Source organism: Coregonus clupeaformis, chromosome 6 (assembly GCF_020615455.1).
Source record: "Coregonus clupeaformis isolate EN_2021a chromosome 6, ASM2061545v1, whole genome shotgun sequence".
NCBI lineage: Eukaryota > Metazoa > Chordata > Actinopteri > Salmoniformes > Salmonidae > Coregonus > Coregonus clupeaformis.
Window position 1 is genome coordinate 26,868,894 of NC_059197.1, and position 17,504 is coordinate 26,886,397.

The following is a 17,504-nucleotide window of genomic DNA, read 5'->3' on the forward strand; positions in this document are numbered from 1 at the left end:
TTCGATGTTTCATGTTTGATTGGTTTTGCCTGTTTGTCACACCTGTTCATTGTTAAGTGTTCATTAGGCACCCTATTTAGTTCTCTTGTGTTTGGTCAGGTGTTGTGTGTAATTGTTCTATGTCACGTGTAGATGTTGGTCCGCTGTTCTATGCTCTCTGTATTTCGTTTTGTTTAAGAGAGTCCTGCACGTTGTGCGTATGTACTTTGGACTGTTCCAGTGTACATTTGTTTCGCCTGTGGCCTGTTGCCGTGTTGGCTTGTACTGTCGGACTTCACTAAAAACATTTGGTTTTTGAATCTCTGTGTCCTGCGTGTGATTCCACGTTCCCTCTACACTCAACCCTGACAAGAATGATTTATTTCAGCTCTAATTTCTTTCATCACAAGTGGGTCAGAAGTTTACATACACTCAATTAGTATTTGTTAGCATTGCCTTTAAATTGTCTGACTTGGGTCAAACATTTTGGGTAGCCTTCCACAAGCTTCCCACAATAAGTTGGGTGAATTTTGGCCCATTCCTCCTGACAGAGCTGGTGTAACTGAGTCAGGTTTGTAGGCCTCCTTACTCGCACACGCTTTTTCAGTTCTGCCCACACATTTTCTATAGGATTGAGGTCAGGGCTTTGTGATGGCCACTCCAATACCTTGACTTTGTTGTCCTTAAGCCATTTTGCCACAACTTTGGAAGTATGCTTGGGGTCATTGTCCATTTGGAAGACCCATTTGCGACCAAGCTTTAACTTCCTGACTGATGTCTTGAGATGTTGCTTCAATATATCCACATAATTTTCCTTCCTCATGATGCCATCTATTTTGTGAAGTGCACCAGTCCCTCCTGCAGCAGAGCACCCCCACAGCATGATGCTGCCACCCCGTGTTTCACGGTTGGGATGGTGTTCTTCGGCTTGCAAGCCCCCCCCATTTTCCTCCAAACATAACGATGGTCATTATGGCCAAACAGTTCTATTTTTGTTTCATCAGACCAGAGGACATTTCTCCAAAAAGTACAATCTTTGTCCCCATGTGCAGTTGCAAACCGTAGACTGGCTTTTTAATGGTGGTTTTGGAGCAGTGGCTTCATCCTTGCTGAGCGGACTTTCAGGTTATGTCGATATAGGACTCGTTTTACTGTGGATATAGATACTTTTGTACCTGTTTCCTTCAGCATCTTCACAAGGTCCTTTGCTGTTGTTCTGGGATTGATTTGCACTTTTCGCACCAAAGTACGTTCATCTCCAGGAGACAGAACGTGTCTCCTTCCTGAACGGTATGACGGCTGCGTCGTCCCATGCTGTTTTTTACTTGCGTACTATTGTTTGTACAGATGAACGTGGTACCTTCAGGTGTTTGGAAATTGCTCCCAAGGATGAACCAGACTTGTGGAGGTCTACAATTTGTTTTCTGAGGTCTTGGCTGATTTCTTTTGATTTTCCCATGATGTCAAGCAAAGAGGCACTGAGTTTGAAGGTAGGCCTTGAAATAAATCCACAGGTACACCTCCAATTGACTCAAATGGTGTCAATTCGCCTATCAGAAGCTTCTAAAGCCATGACATCATGTTCTGGAATTTTCCAAGCTGTTTAAAGGCACAGTCAACTTAGTGTATGTAAACTTCTGACCCACTGGAGTTGTGATACAGTGAATTATAAGTTAAATAATATGTATGTAAACAATTGTTGGAATTTGTGGAGTGGTTGAAAAACGAGTTTTAATGACTCCAACCCAAGTGTATGTAAACTTCCGACTTCAACTGTAAGTATAACTTTTGTATGACTGACGCCTTTAGTGAGAGGTCTAATGCTTTAACATAATCATTATATAATTAGGCGTTTTTCATTTTGTCTGGCTTGCCATTCCAAATAAAATGGAATGTTTTTTGCTCATATAATTTATAAAACAGGTCGCTAGGTGTAGGCAAGACCATAAGCAAATAGGTAAATTAGGATGTGACTAAAGAGTTAATCAGGGTGATTTTTCCACAAATAGACAGGTATTTTCCTTTCCATGGTAGCAAGATCTTATCTATTTTTGCTACCTTTCTATTAAAATGTATTGGATTGAGATAATTTCTTTCTTTCGGGATATGTATACCGAGTATGTCCACATCACCGTCAGACTATTTTATTGGTAATGTGACGATCCCGGCTGTCTGAGTCGGGTCCTGTCTGGTGACTAGTGTTCCTGTTCGTAATCTCCAGTTTCCCGAGGGTTCGGGAACGCTCCGGGGAGCGCTCTTGTTTTCCGCACCTGCATCCCATCAGCAATCTGCACACCTGGTCCTGATCATCACCCTTCTTAGGCTCTGGCCCAACATCCAGTTCCTGCCGGATCGTTAGCTATGAACAGTATGTTTGTCAGCGTGTCAGCCTCTGAGCCCTTAGTTAGTTTTGTTGTTTTGCACCTTGTTACTTGCTGTGTACTGACCTCCGTTTTTGTTCTGTCTGCAGTCTCTCACCCGGAACCTTCACCCAACCTCTGCCTGATGGTCGGCGGCTGCCGAGCCAGTACCGGACCAACCACTGCACCCTCAACAACCCATCCACGCCACCCGCTCTGTTCCCTGGATTATTCAGCCTCACTCGGAATCTACTAAATAAACACTCACCTTTCTCTCAACGTACCTTGTCCTTGTCTGCTTCTGGGTTCTGGCATAGTAAACCGTGACAGGTAAACTACACGATAATGTAAAAGTTGTATTTCTTTGATATCCAATACGTAATATAGTACACTTATCATAATTTGGTTGTAATCCAGAGAGGTTTGTGCTGTCTTGCCTTGATTGACCCTACCTGGGCAATGGAGCCAATGGACTAATCACAAAAGTGCAAACCCTCCGCACGTCTGGCACTCTAGATAGTCTCAATTAAATTAGTAATTCAAAGAACTCCGGTGTCTGTCAAAATTAATTGGGGAGATCAGAGAATAACTTTGTATTCTGTATAATGATGAATAAACTAGTCCTCTCTCTCTCTCTCTCTCGCTCTCTCGCTCTCTCTCTTGCTCTCTCTCTCTCTCTCTCTCTCTCTCTCTCTCTCTCTCTCTCTCTCTCTGCTCTCTCTCTGCTCTCTATATGTGTGTGTTCCTCATCCCTCAGGGATGCACCTGCACTGGATTCAGACCTCCTCAGAGACCTCAGCCTCCCTGGCAGTGGAGATCAGCTCCTACGTTCTGCTGGCTTCCCTCAGTGCCTCTCCTCTGTCTACCACTGACCTGGGCTACTCCTCCCGCATCGTCAGGTGGCTGGTGAGGCAGCAGAACGCCTACGGAGGCTTCTCCTCCACACAGGTATACTTCCAAAACACCTCTGGTCCGAAATGGCACCCTGAACTGTGCACTAGTAATGAGGCATTATTACCTTGACTTCACCACAGGCATGTATGTGCTTCTTGTCATGTCAAGCCTGGCAAAACTAACTTCCACTGAAATGGAGGCAAGAAATCATAATGAATAGAAATGGGAAATAGTCACTCTAGGAGCTGACCAATATAAAAATCTACACTTTCTGTAAAATGGGTTCTTTTCTTTAATTTTGAACAGATTTTTCTGTGGTCTGTTGGTGTTTGTGTTTAGGACACAGTGGTGGCCCTCCAGGCCCTAGCTCTTGAGGGAGATTTTTTAGTGATGAGATACAACTGATTTATTCACGAACATATAGTTAGAATTCTCTGTTGCTAGGCAAGAACTTAATTGGGTCATTTCACTGTGTTTGTGTGTGTGTGAAGTGGGAATCTGACCTAGGGTCGAATTGCTCGCTCTTACCTAAATCCATGGCTGTCCTACCTTATCAGAGACTGAAACCAGACTGTGGCCTTTTGCCTCTCTCCTCAAACAAAGTGGAAAGAGCGGTGCCAGGGTTGAACAGAGTGCAGGCTAAACCTTTGTCTCTCCTTGGCTATCTTCTTGATTGATTACAGCATGATGGGGTGGGGTTTGTGTATGTTTGAAAGATGAAGTGTGAACCTGTCATGTCCAACAATCAGTCTTCAGGTCAAGCCCGGGAGAGCCGGGGTTGAACAGTTTAAACTGAACATGAGTGTTTTTGCATGACAAGGGCGTGATTGATTGTAATAATATTGTTTCTAAACAATATAGTCCCCTGTAGCTCAGTTGGTAGAGCATGGCGCTTGCAACACCAGGGTTGTGGGTTCGTTTCCCATGGAGGGCCAGTGTGAAAAATGTATGCACTAACTGTAAGTCGCTCTGGATAGGAGCGTCTGCTAAATTACATTTACATTTTAGTCATTTAGCAGACGCTCTTATCCAGAGCGACTTACAGTTAGTGAATACATATTTTTTTATACTGGCCCCCCGTGGGAATCAAACCCACAACCCTGGCGTCGAACCCACAACCCTGGCGTTGCAAACGCCATGCTCTATCAACTGAGCTACATCCCTGCCGGCCATTCCCTTCCCTACCCTGGACGACGCTGGGCCAATTGTGCGCCGCCCATGAGTCTCCCGGTCGCGGCCGGCTGCGACAGAGCCTGGAATCGAACCAGGATCTCTAGTGACACAGTTAGCACTGCGATGCAGTGCCTTAGACCACTGCGCCACTCAGGAGAATGACTAAATTGTAAACTGAATGACAGTCAAATTTAGCTGTCATCATAGACAAAGGAAGTGGGCGGAGCGATAGAGAGCGGGAAACTGAAGAGGGAGGGATTTTAAGATAGGATGTGTGTGAATGAGACTATATAGAGGGGAAGCAGAGAGAGAGAAGAAAGGCTACTCTGCAGACCAGCACGGCTTTGTTGAATTGTAATAAAGTCAAATCTTGATTCTACAAAAACTCTGGAAGAACTTTGATTTTTTTTTAAGTATAGTGATTATTTTCCACATCACTCTCTACTCCACCAGGGTGTTCAGTAGAGAGGGCACCAGCACAGTGACAGTACGGTCTCCCAGTGGGGGACAGCACCTCTTCAATGTGAACCAAAACAACAAGCTTCTCTACCAGGAGAGGGCGCTGCAGGACACAGAAGGAAAGTACAGTGTGGAAGTGAAGGGCAGTGCTTGTGCCTCAGTGCAGGTCAGTGAAGACACTCCTCACAATCCTATGTTGCAAGATCTGATTTATACATTACTGTGAAGTTCAAACATTTAAGAAGCTTCGCCTGGCTTGATATCTAGTTTATGAAATGTTTCTTTTTTTCTATCTTTTAAAATGTAGATTTTTAGACCACATTGTTTCCCTGACTTCTTCTTCCCTCTTTCCCAGATGGCGCTCCACTACAACATCCCTACTCCTACTGACAGCACAACGCTCAGTATCCAGGTGAAGACAGAGGTCGACTGCAACAGCAACTCTTTGAGACCCAGAGTCACACTGAAACTCCAGTCTCAGTAAGAATGAATAACACATTTGCATGCACAGCATTCTTTGAATCAGGTCATTGATAACATACAGTGTTATTTTTTAGCATGTCTTACAGAATATTTTTGACCCAATTTAATTGGTGTTATTATACCTACAGTGCCCTCTGTAATTATTGGGACAAAGAAGCATTTTTTCTTATTTTGGCTCTATACTCCAAAAGTCTGGATTTGAAATCAGGGTATTTACAGGTTAAATCAGGGTATTTTATGCATAGTCACTTTAACTCTACCCACATGTACATATTACCTCAACTACCTCAACTAGCCAGTGCCCCCGCACATTGACTCTGCAACGGTACCCCCCTGTATATATAGCCTCCCTACTGTCACTTTATTTTACTGTATATATAGCCTCCCTACTGTCACTTTATTTTACTTCTGCTCTTTTTTTCTCAACACTTTTTTTGTTGTTGTTTTATTCTTACTTTTTTTGTTTAAAATAAATGCACTGTTGGTTAAGGGCTGTAAGTAAGCATTTCACTGTAATGTCTGCACCTGTTGTATTCGGCGCATGTGACCAATAAAATTTGATTTGATTTGATTTACATCCATATCAGGTGAACCATTTAGAAATTACAGCACTTTTTGTACATAGTCCCCCTATTTTAGGGAACCAAAGGTATTAGGACAAATTCACTTTTATGTGTATTAAAGTAGTAAAAAAAAAGTACTTGGTCCCATATTCACTCTACAATTTCGTTGGATGCATTTTCTGTTTGTTTCAGATTATTTTGTGCCCAATAGAAATGAATGGTAACTAATGTATTGTGTCACTTTGGAGTCACTTTTATTGTAAATAAGAATATAATATGTTTCTAAACACTTCTATATTAATGTGGATGCTACCATGATTATGGATAATCCTGAATGAATTGTGAATAATGATGAGTGAGAAAGTTGCAGTTGCACAAATATCATACTCCCAAGATATGCTAACCTCTCACCATTACAATAACAGGGGAGGTTAGCATTTTTGGGGGGTATGATATTTTTGCGTCTGTAACTTTATAGATGAAAATACCCTCAAATTAAAGCTGACAGTCTGCACTTTAAACTCGTAGTCATTTTCTGATTTTAAAAAATGCTTCACTGTCCCAATAATTACAGAGGGCACTGTATGTATGTAATGACGCTCCAGGAGAGTGAGGATCCATTTGCAGTTTTATTACAAGCTTGGTCGTACAAACAGGGTCAATCGCCAGCAGACACAGCAGTAGGGAAAAGGCAACTCGTAATCCAGGTACAGGCATAAGGTAAGTGCAGGCAGCAAGCTACAACAATAGTCCAATAAGGAATATAGTCCAAGGCAGACAGCAAACAATCAAGGAGGGAAAACAGTCCAGAGTAAATCCACGGGTAAACAGACACAGGAGAAAACGCACAGCAATGATCACCAGGGCTAACAAGACTTGCAAAGAGAGAGAGAGAGAGAGCACCTAAATAGTCTACTAATGGGAGTCAGGTGCACCGGTAATCAGAGCCAGGTATGTGGGAAATGAAGTTCAGGGGTTTAATACTCAGGAGAGGGTTCCCTCTGGTGGTGAGCAGGAGGAACAGCGAGAGCCTCGTTTGTGACAGAGCCCCCCTGCGAGCGGCTCCTGACGCGAAAAGGCGAACGACGCCGGGGTCTTCCTCGAGGTCGGGGGGCCGGTTTCTCCGGGTGCGTCCTATGGAACTCAGTCATGAGTGCGGGGTCGAGTATGTCCTCTGTATTAACCCAGGATCGCTCTTCCGGTCCGTACCCTCCCAATCCACCAGATATTGGAGGAGCCTGCCCCAGCGTCTGGAATCGAGTAGATCTCGAACCTGATATGCCTCCTCGCCGTCCACCAAGATGGGTGGGGGCCCTGATCACTGGTCTGCTCCTCCTCCTCCGCTCTCGGACCACCAGCGGGTTTGAGAAGTGATACATGAAAAGTGGGAGAGATACGATAATTAGAGGGTAATGCCAAACGGAAGGAAACTGGTGTAATCTGTTTAACAATTTGGAAGGGGCCTACATACCTGGGACTGAGTTTCTTGCAAGGAAGTCTGAGGCGTAGGTCTCGAGTGGATAGCCAGACCCATTGACCTGGAGTATATTCGGGATTGGGGCGACGGTGACGATTGGCCTGCAACTTCTGTCTCCTGACAGCGCGTAGCAGGTGGGTGTGAGCCTGACTCCAGATGTCCTCGCTTCTCTGGAGCCAGTCGTTGACAGAGGGTACCTCGGTGGGTTCCCCTGACCATGGAAATAGGGGGAGGTTGGAAGCCCATTACACATTGGAATGGAGTTAGACCGGTGGAGGGTTTCTGGAGTGAGTTCTGTGCATACTCCGCCCACATGAGGAATCGACTCCAATCTGCTTGGTTCTGATGACAGTAGGTTCTGAGAAACCGGGTGACTTCCTGATTGAGGCGTTCTGTCTGACCATTAGATTGTGGGTGATATCCTGACGTGAGGCTAATGTTGATGTTGAGTTGTTGGAAGAATGCTGACCATACTCTGGATGTGAATTGGGGCCCCGATCCGACACGATGTCCTCAGGCAGGCCATAGAAGCGAAACACAAGGTTGCACATGAGTTCGGCTGTTTCCAATGCAGTAGGCAATTTGGGAAGTGGAATCAACCGGCAGGCCTTGGAGAAGCGATCTATGACAGTGAGTATTGTGGTGTTCCCATTGGACTTGGGAAGATCGGTAATAAAGTCTATGGCAAGATGGGACCATGGTCGGTGGGGAACTGGCAGTGGTTGCAGTAGGCCCGATGGTAGTTGTCTGAGATGTTTGCTTGTGTTACAGGTGGTGCATTCGTTAATGAATTTTATTGTGTCTGCCCGCAAGGTTGGCCACCAAAAGCTGTTCTGAAGCAGGTGAACAGTGGCAGCGATTCCAGGATGACCGGAGCTGAGTACGGAGGAACTTGCTGTAGCACTTTCCGACAGAGATCTTGAGGTACAAAAAGTTTTGTTAGGGGGCATTCGGGAGGAGGGGTCCTTTGTAAATTGGCCTGGGTGAGCTCTGTCATGATGTCCCACTGAATAGGGCCCACGATTAATGACTCAGGAAGCAGGGTTTCCTTGGATTCAGTGGGAACTACACCGTCGTGTTGGCGTGACAATGCGTCTGCTTTGGTGTTCTTTGAACCGGGACGATAGGTAACGGTGAAGTCAAATCGTGTAAAGAAGAGAGCCCACCCCGCTTGTCTGGGATTCATTCTCTTGGCAGATCGCAAGTATTCCAGATTCTTGTGGTCAGTTAGAATCACAAACGGGTGTTTAGCTCCCTCCAGCCAATGACGCCACTCCTCCATAGCTGCTTTCATGGCCAACAGTTCTCGGTTACCGACAGCTCGTAGTTCTGTTCGGCTGGACTAAGTTTGCGGGAGTAATAGGCGCACGGATAGAGCTTGAGTGGGGATCCGTGCCAGCTGTGAGAGGATGGCTCCAATGCCCGTGTAGAAGCGTCCACCTCAACTGTAAACGGGATTTCAGGATTAGGTGGTGGAGGATGGGGGCCGATGTGAAACGTGACTTGAGATTTCTGCGAAAGCCTCCTGTGCTGTAGTTGACCAGGTGAGGTGTCGTGCATTTCTCTTAGTCATAGAGGTTAAGGGAGAGGCTACCGAGCTGAAATTCCTGATGAAGCGTCGGTAGAAGTTAGCAAATCCCAAGAAGCGTTGTAATTCCTTTAAGGTTACTGGCAGTGGCCAGTCCAGAACGGCCTTGACCTTCTTCTCGTCCATGGCGACTCCTTCCTGGCTGATGATGTAGCCCAAGAAAGACGTGGAAGTCTGGTGAAATTCGCACTTCTCTGCTTTGGCGTATAATTGGTGATCAATGAGTCGTTGTAATACTGTTCTCACGTGTTGCACGTGTTCCTCATAGGTGTTGGAATAGACGAGAATGTCATCGATGTAAACAATTACCCAACGATTAAGCATGTCCCAAAGACGTCATTGATAAACGACTGAAATACGGACGGACTATTGGACAGCCCGAAAAGGCATAACCAAATACTCATAGTGCCCAGTGCTGGTAGAGAAGGCTGTCTTCCACTCATCACCGTCCCGGATGCGAATGAGATTGTAGGCGCTGCGGAGGTCCAGTTTGGAGAAGTACTTGGCTTTGCGGAGTTGTTCTAGGGGCAGCTGGTACCAGCGGTAAAGGATATCGAAACTTGACGGTGATGTCGTTGAGACCCCGTAGTCGATACAAGGCCGTAGGCCACCGTCTTTCTTTTTTAACAAAGAAGAAGCCAGAGGCTGCAGGTGATGTCGACGTTCTAATGAACCCCCTTCGAAAGTTCCTCCTCGATGTAGTTGTTCATGGCTTCTGATTCGGGTTGTGATAGAGGGAAGATTCGACCCTTAGGTGGTGTTGTGCCTGGTAATAGTTCGATGGAACAGTCGCTTGATCGGTGGGAAGGGAGTTCCATCGCGCTTGGTCTTGCTAAAAGCTTCGATGAGGTCAGAGTATTCCATGGGAAGAGTGGGGAAAAAGGACCGGCTCGTCCTTTAGCGTGACGGTCTGAATGGAGAGTGAAGGGCTGCCAGTTAAGCATTTGGAGTGACATGACGGGTCCCATTCGATGATACGACCCTCCCTCCATGAGATGAGGGGATTATGTTGACGTAGCCAGGGGGAGTCCAAGAATAACCGGGTTATGAGGTGAGGAAATGATGTAGAAACGAATTACCTCAGTGTGAAGGGTACCGGGTCTGTAGTTGAAGGTCCACGGTGGTGTGCAGGACCCTCCCATCGCCGAGAGGCCGTCCATCTAGCGCCTCCACTGCCAATTGAGAGTTACAGGAGATTAATGGGAGTTGTTGTTGTTGGGCAAACTCGTGAGACATAAAGTTCCCGGCTGCTCCTGAGTCTAATAGAGCTGATGTGGATATCTGATTGCCCTCTAGAGATAATACTATAGGTACTTTGATGCAGGAACTGGAGTGATGTGCTTGAACACAAGGACTCACCGAAGAGGGATTACGAGGAGGTGGTCTGGTGGGGGCAAACGCCCTCAGATGGCCCGGTTGACCACAATAGAGGCAGAGATGTTGACGTATGCGGCGTTTCGTTCTTCCCGGAGTCAGGTGAGTATATCCGAGCTGCATGGGTTCAGTTTGAGACAGAGTGACCGGGTATTGTATGCTGGTGGGTACCGTTCTGAGTGGACGACGTGAACGAATCAGATTATCAATCTGAATGGTTAGTTCGATGAATTGATTCAGCGATCTCCCTTCATCTCGGCAGGCCAGTTCGGATTGCAACTCCAAGCTGAGTCCCTTGCGAAAGAGCAGTTTAAGTGTGCTCTCCACCCAGTCGGTTTGAGCTGCTAGAGTGCGAAATGTCAAAGCATATTCTGCTGCGGTATTCCTGCCCTGGCTCAACGCCAGTAGTCGGTCATCAGCTCTCATACCTTCCCTCCGGGTGTTCAAATATTTCCCGAAGCGTTGAAGAAAGGTACCAAACGATGGGAAAGCAGTGCCATCCTCTCTCCAAACCGCCGTCACCCACTCTAACGCCTTGTCAGTGAGGAGTGAGCATACCAAGGAAATCTTGCTGGCATCGGAGACATACATCGCTGGTTGTTGATCAATGAATAATGAACATTGCAATAGAAATCCCTTACTTTTAGTTGGGTTGCCGTTGAATTTATCAGGGAGAGCCAGACGTGGGTTAACTGTGAGTGACGGTGGTGGAGAAGCGCCCACACTCGCGTTCAGTTGAGGAGGGGCTGGGTTCGATTAGCGACACCGGCAACCTTTGTAGCGTCCTGACGAGTTCCTCTGTTACTGTAGTTAAATGGGTTAGCTGCTGTTGATGAATGGCGAGTTGGTTAGCTTGAGTGGAGATCTCCGTGGACATCTGAACCAGAGCTGCTGGATCGTGTGTTGGCGAAGTCTTCTGTAATGACGCTCCAGGAGAGTGAGGATCCATTTGCAGTTTTATTACAAGCTTGGTCGTACAAACAGGGTCAATCGCCAGCAGACACAGCAGTAGGGAAAAGGCAACTCGTAATCCAGGTACAGGCATAAGGTAAGTGCAGGCAGCAAGCTACAACAATAGTCCAATAAGGAATATAGTCCAAGGCAGACAGCAAACAATCAAGGAGGGAAAACAGTCCAGAGTAAATCCACGGGTAAACAGACACAGGAGAAAACGCACAGCAATGATCACCAGGGCTAACAAGACTTCGCAAAGAGAGAGAGAGAGAGAGCACCTAAATAGTCTACTAATGGGAGTCAGGTGCAACGGTAATCAGAGCCAGGTATGTGGGAAATGAAGTTCAGGGGTTTAATACTCAGGAGAGGGTTCCCTCTGGTGGTGAGCAGGAGGAACAGCGAGAGCCTCGTTTGTGACAATGTATAAGTTACATAATTTCTAGTTTGTACCTATGTAACAGTAACAGTAAGAAAACATATCACATATCAAGCAACCTGGTCTTTTTATTGGTAAAATAAATTCATTCATTTGATTATTACAAGCACATATCAGACTTTGATATCAGGCATCTCTTTGCTTTCACAGATATCATGGAAAGGAGCTGACCACCAATATGATTATAGTGGATTTGAAAATGTTGTCTGGGTTTGCCCCAGACCCAGAGTCTTTGGGGAGGGTGAGTTTTTGTCATAACATACTTTTATGGTGTTACCTGTGGCCTTTTTCCATGTATAGTATAATATTATTATAATAATAATAATTATTATTATTATTATTTTTTATTTTATTTTTTATTATTATATATTATTATTATTATTATATTATTATTATATAGTAGCTCTTGCCTCTTTCACCTGTGAACCTTTCTGAAACTGAACTTTGCTGTCAATGCAAGATTAATAACATGTATGGCTTGTCTTCCAAGCTGAGGAGTTCACTTCAAGTGAATCGTGTTGATACTAAAGATGACCATGTGTTAATGTACTTGACAGAGGTGAGACCAAAACAAAATCATAAATTCTATCAACTCTTATGGCAACATATGTCCATTGGTTTGTCCAAATTGCTCAAGATCAGTAAATTTGGTTAGGAATCATTGATCGACAGCAATATTCAAACCTTTGATTTTCACATTTTAGACCACTCAGGAACACTCTCAACACCTCTTGGTAAGCAATTCTGGTCTTAGGCATAAACATTTGTTTAATTGTCCGTCTGAAAAACAGAACTCTATCCCAGGGTTAGGTTTTCAGAAGACTGAGGGGGTTTTCCTTTAACTGGGCTTTGCTCCTTTCATATTGATTTTGATCCTGACAAACTCCCCAGTCCCTGCCAATGACACGTACACACATAACATGATGCTGCCACCACAATACTGGAAAATACAGAGGGTTTCACTCTGTCTTGTGATGTATTGGATTTGACCCAAACCTGTAGTATTTAATATAGGCCACAGTAGTTAATGTCTTGTTGCAAACATAATGGATGATTTGGAGTGGATTTTTTAATACAGGCTTCCTTCTTTTCACTTTGTCATACAGGACAGTAATGTGGCATGAATGCAATGTTGTTGATCCCTTCATATTTTCAAGTATTGTGGTGGCAGCATCATGTTATGGTTATGCTTGTCACCGGCAGGGACCGGGAGTTTTTTTAGGATGAAAATAAATATGAAAGGAGCAAAGCCCAGGTAAAAAGTTATAGGAAAACCCCCCTCCGTTTTCTGAAAACCTGTCCCTGAGATAGTTTTATTTTTATAAGGGACAATAACACAACTTGTAATGCCAAAAACACAACACAATGGCTTTCCAATAGGTGTGACGTGTTCCTGAATGGGTTTGAATATTGCTGCCCATCAGTGATTCCCAACCAACTTTACTGCGCTTGAGACATTTTGACAAAAACAATGGATATATACTTCCCTAAGAGTTCAAAATTATTCATAGCTGTAATGGCTGCCAAAGGTGCTTCCACCAATTATTAACTCTGTGAAGACATACGCAATCAATACATCATCATTTTGTATTTCTTTGCAATTTGGAAAATGTTTTATAATTTTCTTTCACTTTGGAAATGGTCAAAAAGAAACAAAAAGAGCTTCTTAGAAAACAGAGCAAGAAAAATAATAAGTAAAGCTGCAGAACAAGAAAAGTTTCATGTAATAGTTTTGTTTTAGTATATGTGTTCTCTCTCTCTCTTCGAAAATTTGGCAAGGATAGGAAAAAAATCTAATTGAATCACTTTTTAGTTTTAATTTTAAGGCAGCAAAATTTGAAGAATGTGCAAGACTTTCACTAGCGACTGTATATATATTTTGACGTACTTGCAGTGACATACAGTGCATTCGGAAAAAAAATGTATGCACTCACTAACTGTAAGTCGCTCTGGATAAGAGCGTCTGCTAAATGACTAAAATGTAAATGTAAAAAAATGTATTCATACCCCTTGACTCTTTCCACATTTTGTTACGTTACAGCCTTATTCTAAAATTGATTAAATAGTTTTCTACACATAATACCCCATAATAACAAAGCAAAAACAGGTTTTTATAACATTTTGCTAATTTATTAAAAATAAAAAAACAGAAATACCATATTTACATAAGTATTCAGACTCTTTGCTATGAGACTCGAAATTGAGCATTATGACCATCCTGTGTCACTTTACTTGGACTAAGAAAATACACTTTATCAAGAAGCCTTATGACCATCATAATCACATAAGCCAGATAGGCCTATCACATACATGCCCTTATATCAGTCAAAAAGAGGGTGTCTTGCTCCTGAAATCTACTCCTGCATTCATCCCAGTTATCGGCAACATCAGCAACAGAGCAATTACAAATACAATAATATGGTCAATTATAATGTATATAGTATATAACATAAACATACTGTTGACATGGAGGCTATAGTGTAACGGAAGGTTTTGCCATGTGTGGTAGGTTTTGTGGGTTTTGACACTCTTATGTAGGTGTCATAACCAGCCATAAAATAACACAATATATGTCACAACAGGTCTAAATATATGTGTCATGACAGTGTTATGACCATATTATAACAGGTTATGACAATTTATCTCAGCTGTTCTGACATATTATGACATGGTTATGACTGTTACTTGACACGCTGGGTGTCAAGTAGAGTGTTACCGAAACGGAAACTTCTGCTTAGAGCATTTAAATAATTGTGACCAATATGTTTTTTATTATTTATCTCCCAACAGTTACGATCACTATTTCTGGAATTAAAGTTTTCCATTATAACCCTATTCTTGAGCATTTTTTCCAGAAAGTTTTGTCACACTGTGGCAAGCAATGAGTTCCAAGGTTTAGGCTCAGGAGACGAGGTGAATATTGAAAGGCTTTATGTAAGACAGTGGGTCTCATCCTGGGGAACTAGTACCCGTAGGGGGTACCTGGCCTATCCAACAGGGGGGTACTTGTGTCACGCCCTGACATTGAGATCTCTAGTTGGGTTGGTCAGGGTGTGAAATCTATTTGATATATTTCTATGTTGGCCGGGTGTGGTTCCCAATCAGAGGCAGCTGTCGGTCGTTGTCTCTGATTGGGGATCATACTTAGGCAGCCATGTTGCCTACCTTAGTTGTGGGATCTTGTTTCTGTTTGGCTTGGTTGATGTTTAGCCTCTTGAACTTCACGTTCTGTTGGATTTTGCTATTTTGTCGATGTTTATTAAAATAAATGACTATGTACGCATACCACGCTGCACCTTGGTCCGATCCTTTACACAACGAACGTGACAGAAGATCCCAACCACAGGAGGAGCAGACATCATGGACATGGGAGGAGATATTAGACGGAAAAGGATCATGGACGTGGGAAGAGATCCAGGCAGGTATGGATCACCTTCCTTGGGAGCAGACGGAGGCAGCGAGGGAGAAAAAATGGCGACTCAAAAGGTCCTGATCACGAAGAAAGCCCGAGAGGCAGCCCCAATAATTTTTTTGGGTTAACAAATTTTTTTTTGCCCTGAAAGGGCTGACTGTGAAGGAGGAGAGAGCTAGAGAGGAGGCCACTCTGAAGATGGAGGCCCTCCAAGCAGCTAACGACCTGCAGCTCAGCACTCTGAGGGAGCAGCTCTCCCTTCAGAAGGAGGCGCTGCAGGAGGCCCACAGGGAGAAGGAGTCAGTGGATGTACTGAGAGAGGAGCTGGCTAGGGCAACAGGAGGAGCTGAGAGAGGAGTTAACGCTGAGAGAGGAGTTAACCCTACAGCAGCAGAGAACGCAGTCCTTAGAGCAGAGGCTGGCGGAGCCAGGTTTCAGAGTAGAGCCAACTCCCCGCACTCACGTTAAGGAGCGTGGGACCGTTCAGGCACCCTGTTATGCTGTGATATGCACTGTATCTCCAGTACGCATTCACAGCCCGGTGCGCTTGGTGCCCGCGTCCCGCTCTTGCCGGGCTAAAGTGAGCGTTCAGCCAGGACGGGTCGTGCCTGCTCCTCGCACCAAACCAGTGGTGCGTGTCTCCAGCCCGGTACGGCCCGTTCCTGCTCCTCGCACCAAACCAGTGGTGCGTGTATCCAGTCCGTACGGCCCGTTCCTGCTCTCGCACCAAACCAGTGGTGCGTGTATCCAGTCCGTACTGCCCGTTCCTGCTCCGCACCAAACCAGTGGTGTGTGTATACAGTCCAGTACGGCCCGTTCCTGCTCGCACCAAACCAGTGGTGCGTGTATCCAGTCCGGTACGGCCCGTTCCTGCTCCTCGCACCAAACCATTGGTGTGTGTCCCCAGGCCGGGTACGGCCCGTTCCAGCGCCACGCACCTGACCTCCAGCGACGGTCAGCTGCTCCACTCCAGTGGCCAGAGCAGTCCGCTCCACCGATGCCTAGTCCAGCTCCGGTCAGCTGCTCCACTCCAGTGCCAGAGCAGTCCGCTCCACCGGTGCCTAGTCCAGCTCCGGTCAGCTGCTTCACTCCAGTGCCAGAGCAGTCCGCTCCACCGGTGCCTAGTCCAGCTCCGGTTATCTGCTCCATACCAGAGCTGGGGCAGTCCGCTTCACCGGTGCCCTGTCCGGGTCCGGTCGTCTACTCTTCCCCCATGCCGGAGCCATCCGCTCCACCGGGGTCCGAGCCGGAGCCAGACGTCAACCCCTCTCCAGGGTCGGGGTCTCCCACACCAGGGTCCAGACAGGACTTGGTGCATCGCGGGAGGACTGCTGGGCCGGGACCAGACGTCAGCCCCTCTCCAGGGTCGAGGGCTCCCACACCAGGGTCCAGACAGGGCTTGATGCATTGGGGGAGGACTGAGAGGGGGAGCATCGCACCGGGGTCCAGACCGGACCGGCGTGCAAAGGGGAGGCAGGATGGGAGAAGAGTTTACTGCCTACGTCACGTCCGAGCCGGGCGGAGCCGGAGCCGCCACCGAGGCTAGATGCCCACCCGGACCCTCCCCTAATGAGTCAGGTTTTTGCGTCCGGGGGGTTCTCACGCCCTGACATTGAGATCTCTAGTTGGGTTGGTCAGGGTGTGAAATCTAATTTAGATATTTCTATGTTGGCCTGGTGGTTCCCAATCAGAGGCAGCTGTCGGTCGTTGTCTCTGATTGGGGATCATACTTAGGCAGCCATGTTGCCTACCTTAGTTGTGGGATCTTGTTTCTGTTTGGTTTGTTGATGTTTAGCCTCTTGAACTTCACGTTCTGTTGGATTTTGCCGGTGTTGATTAAAATAAACGACTATGTACGCATACCACGCTGCACCTTGGTCCGATCCTTTACACAACGAACGTGACAACTTGGGAAGAATCATGGGCAGCGCAATATGTCATTGGGGGTAAGGTAAATCAAAAAAGTTTAGAACCACTGTAGTAGTAAGTAGTAACAGAAAATCTACACAGATCATCAAAGGTCACGTATACCAGTGGAGGCTCCTCAGGGGAGGAAGGGGAATTTCATAAAATAAAAATTGTAAAACATTACAAAAGTTATCCTTTTAAACTATATGAAATATATTCACATGCCACCAAATAATGTATTAAAGCACACTGTTTTGCAATGAAGGTCTACAGTAGCCTCGACAGCACTCTGTAGGGTAGCACCACGGTGTAGCCGGAGGACAGCTAGATTCCGTCCTCCTCTGGGTACATTGACTTCAATACAAAACCTAGGAGGCTCATGGTTCTCACCTACTTCCATAGATTTACACAGTAATTATGACAACTTCCGGAGGATGTCCTCCA

General features: G+C 45.6%; 1 protein-coding gene across 1 annotated transcript; it reads left to right on the forward strand.

The window, feature by feature from the left end:
* Positions 1–2,641: 2,641 nt before the first annotated feature.
* LOC121567635 (ovostatin-like) lies at positions 2,642–12,500 on the forward strand. The gene is made up of 7 exons (XM_045219768.1): positions 2,642–2,669; positions 3,097–3,287; positions 3,573–3,600; positions 4,844–5,031; positions 5,221–5,345; positions 11,891–11,981; positions 12,231–12,500. The coding sequence occupies exons 2-7, from the start codon at positions 3,099–3,101 to the stop codon at positions 12,393–12,395; spliced, it is 786 nt and encodes a 261-aa protein (XP_045075703.1). The 5' UTR covers positions 2,642–2,669; positions 3,097–3,098; the 3' UTR covers positions 12,396–12,500.
* The last annotated feature ends 5,004 nt before the right edge of the window (positions 12,501–17,504 follow it).

What these genes read in the sequence shown, in the direction of transcription:
- LOC121567635 (XM_045219768.1), top strand. Translation starts at nt 3,099, where the DNA reads ATGCACCTGCACTGGATTCAGACCTCCTCAGAGACCTCAGCCTCCCTG. An exon ending in GTGCTTGTGCCTCAGTGCAG is followed by an intron (nt 5,032 to 5,220) that starts GTCAGTGAAGAC and finishes CCTCTTTCCCAG; the next exon opens with ATGGCGCTCCACTACAACAT. An exon ending in ACCCAGAGTCTTTGGGGAGG is followed by an intron (nt 11,982 to 12,230) that starts GTGAGTTTTTGT and finishes TTGTCTTCCAAG; the next exon opens with CTGAGGAGTTCACTTCAAGT.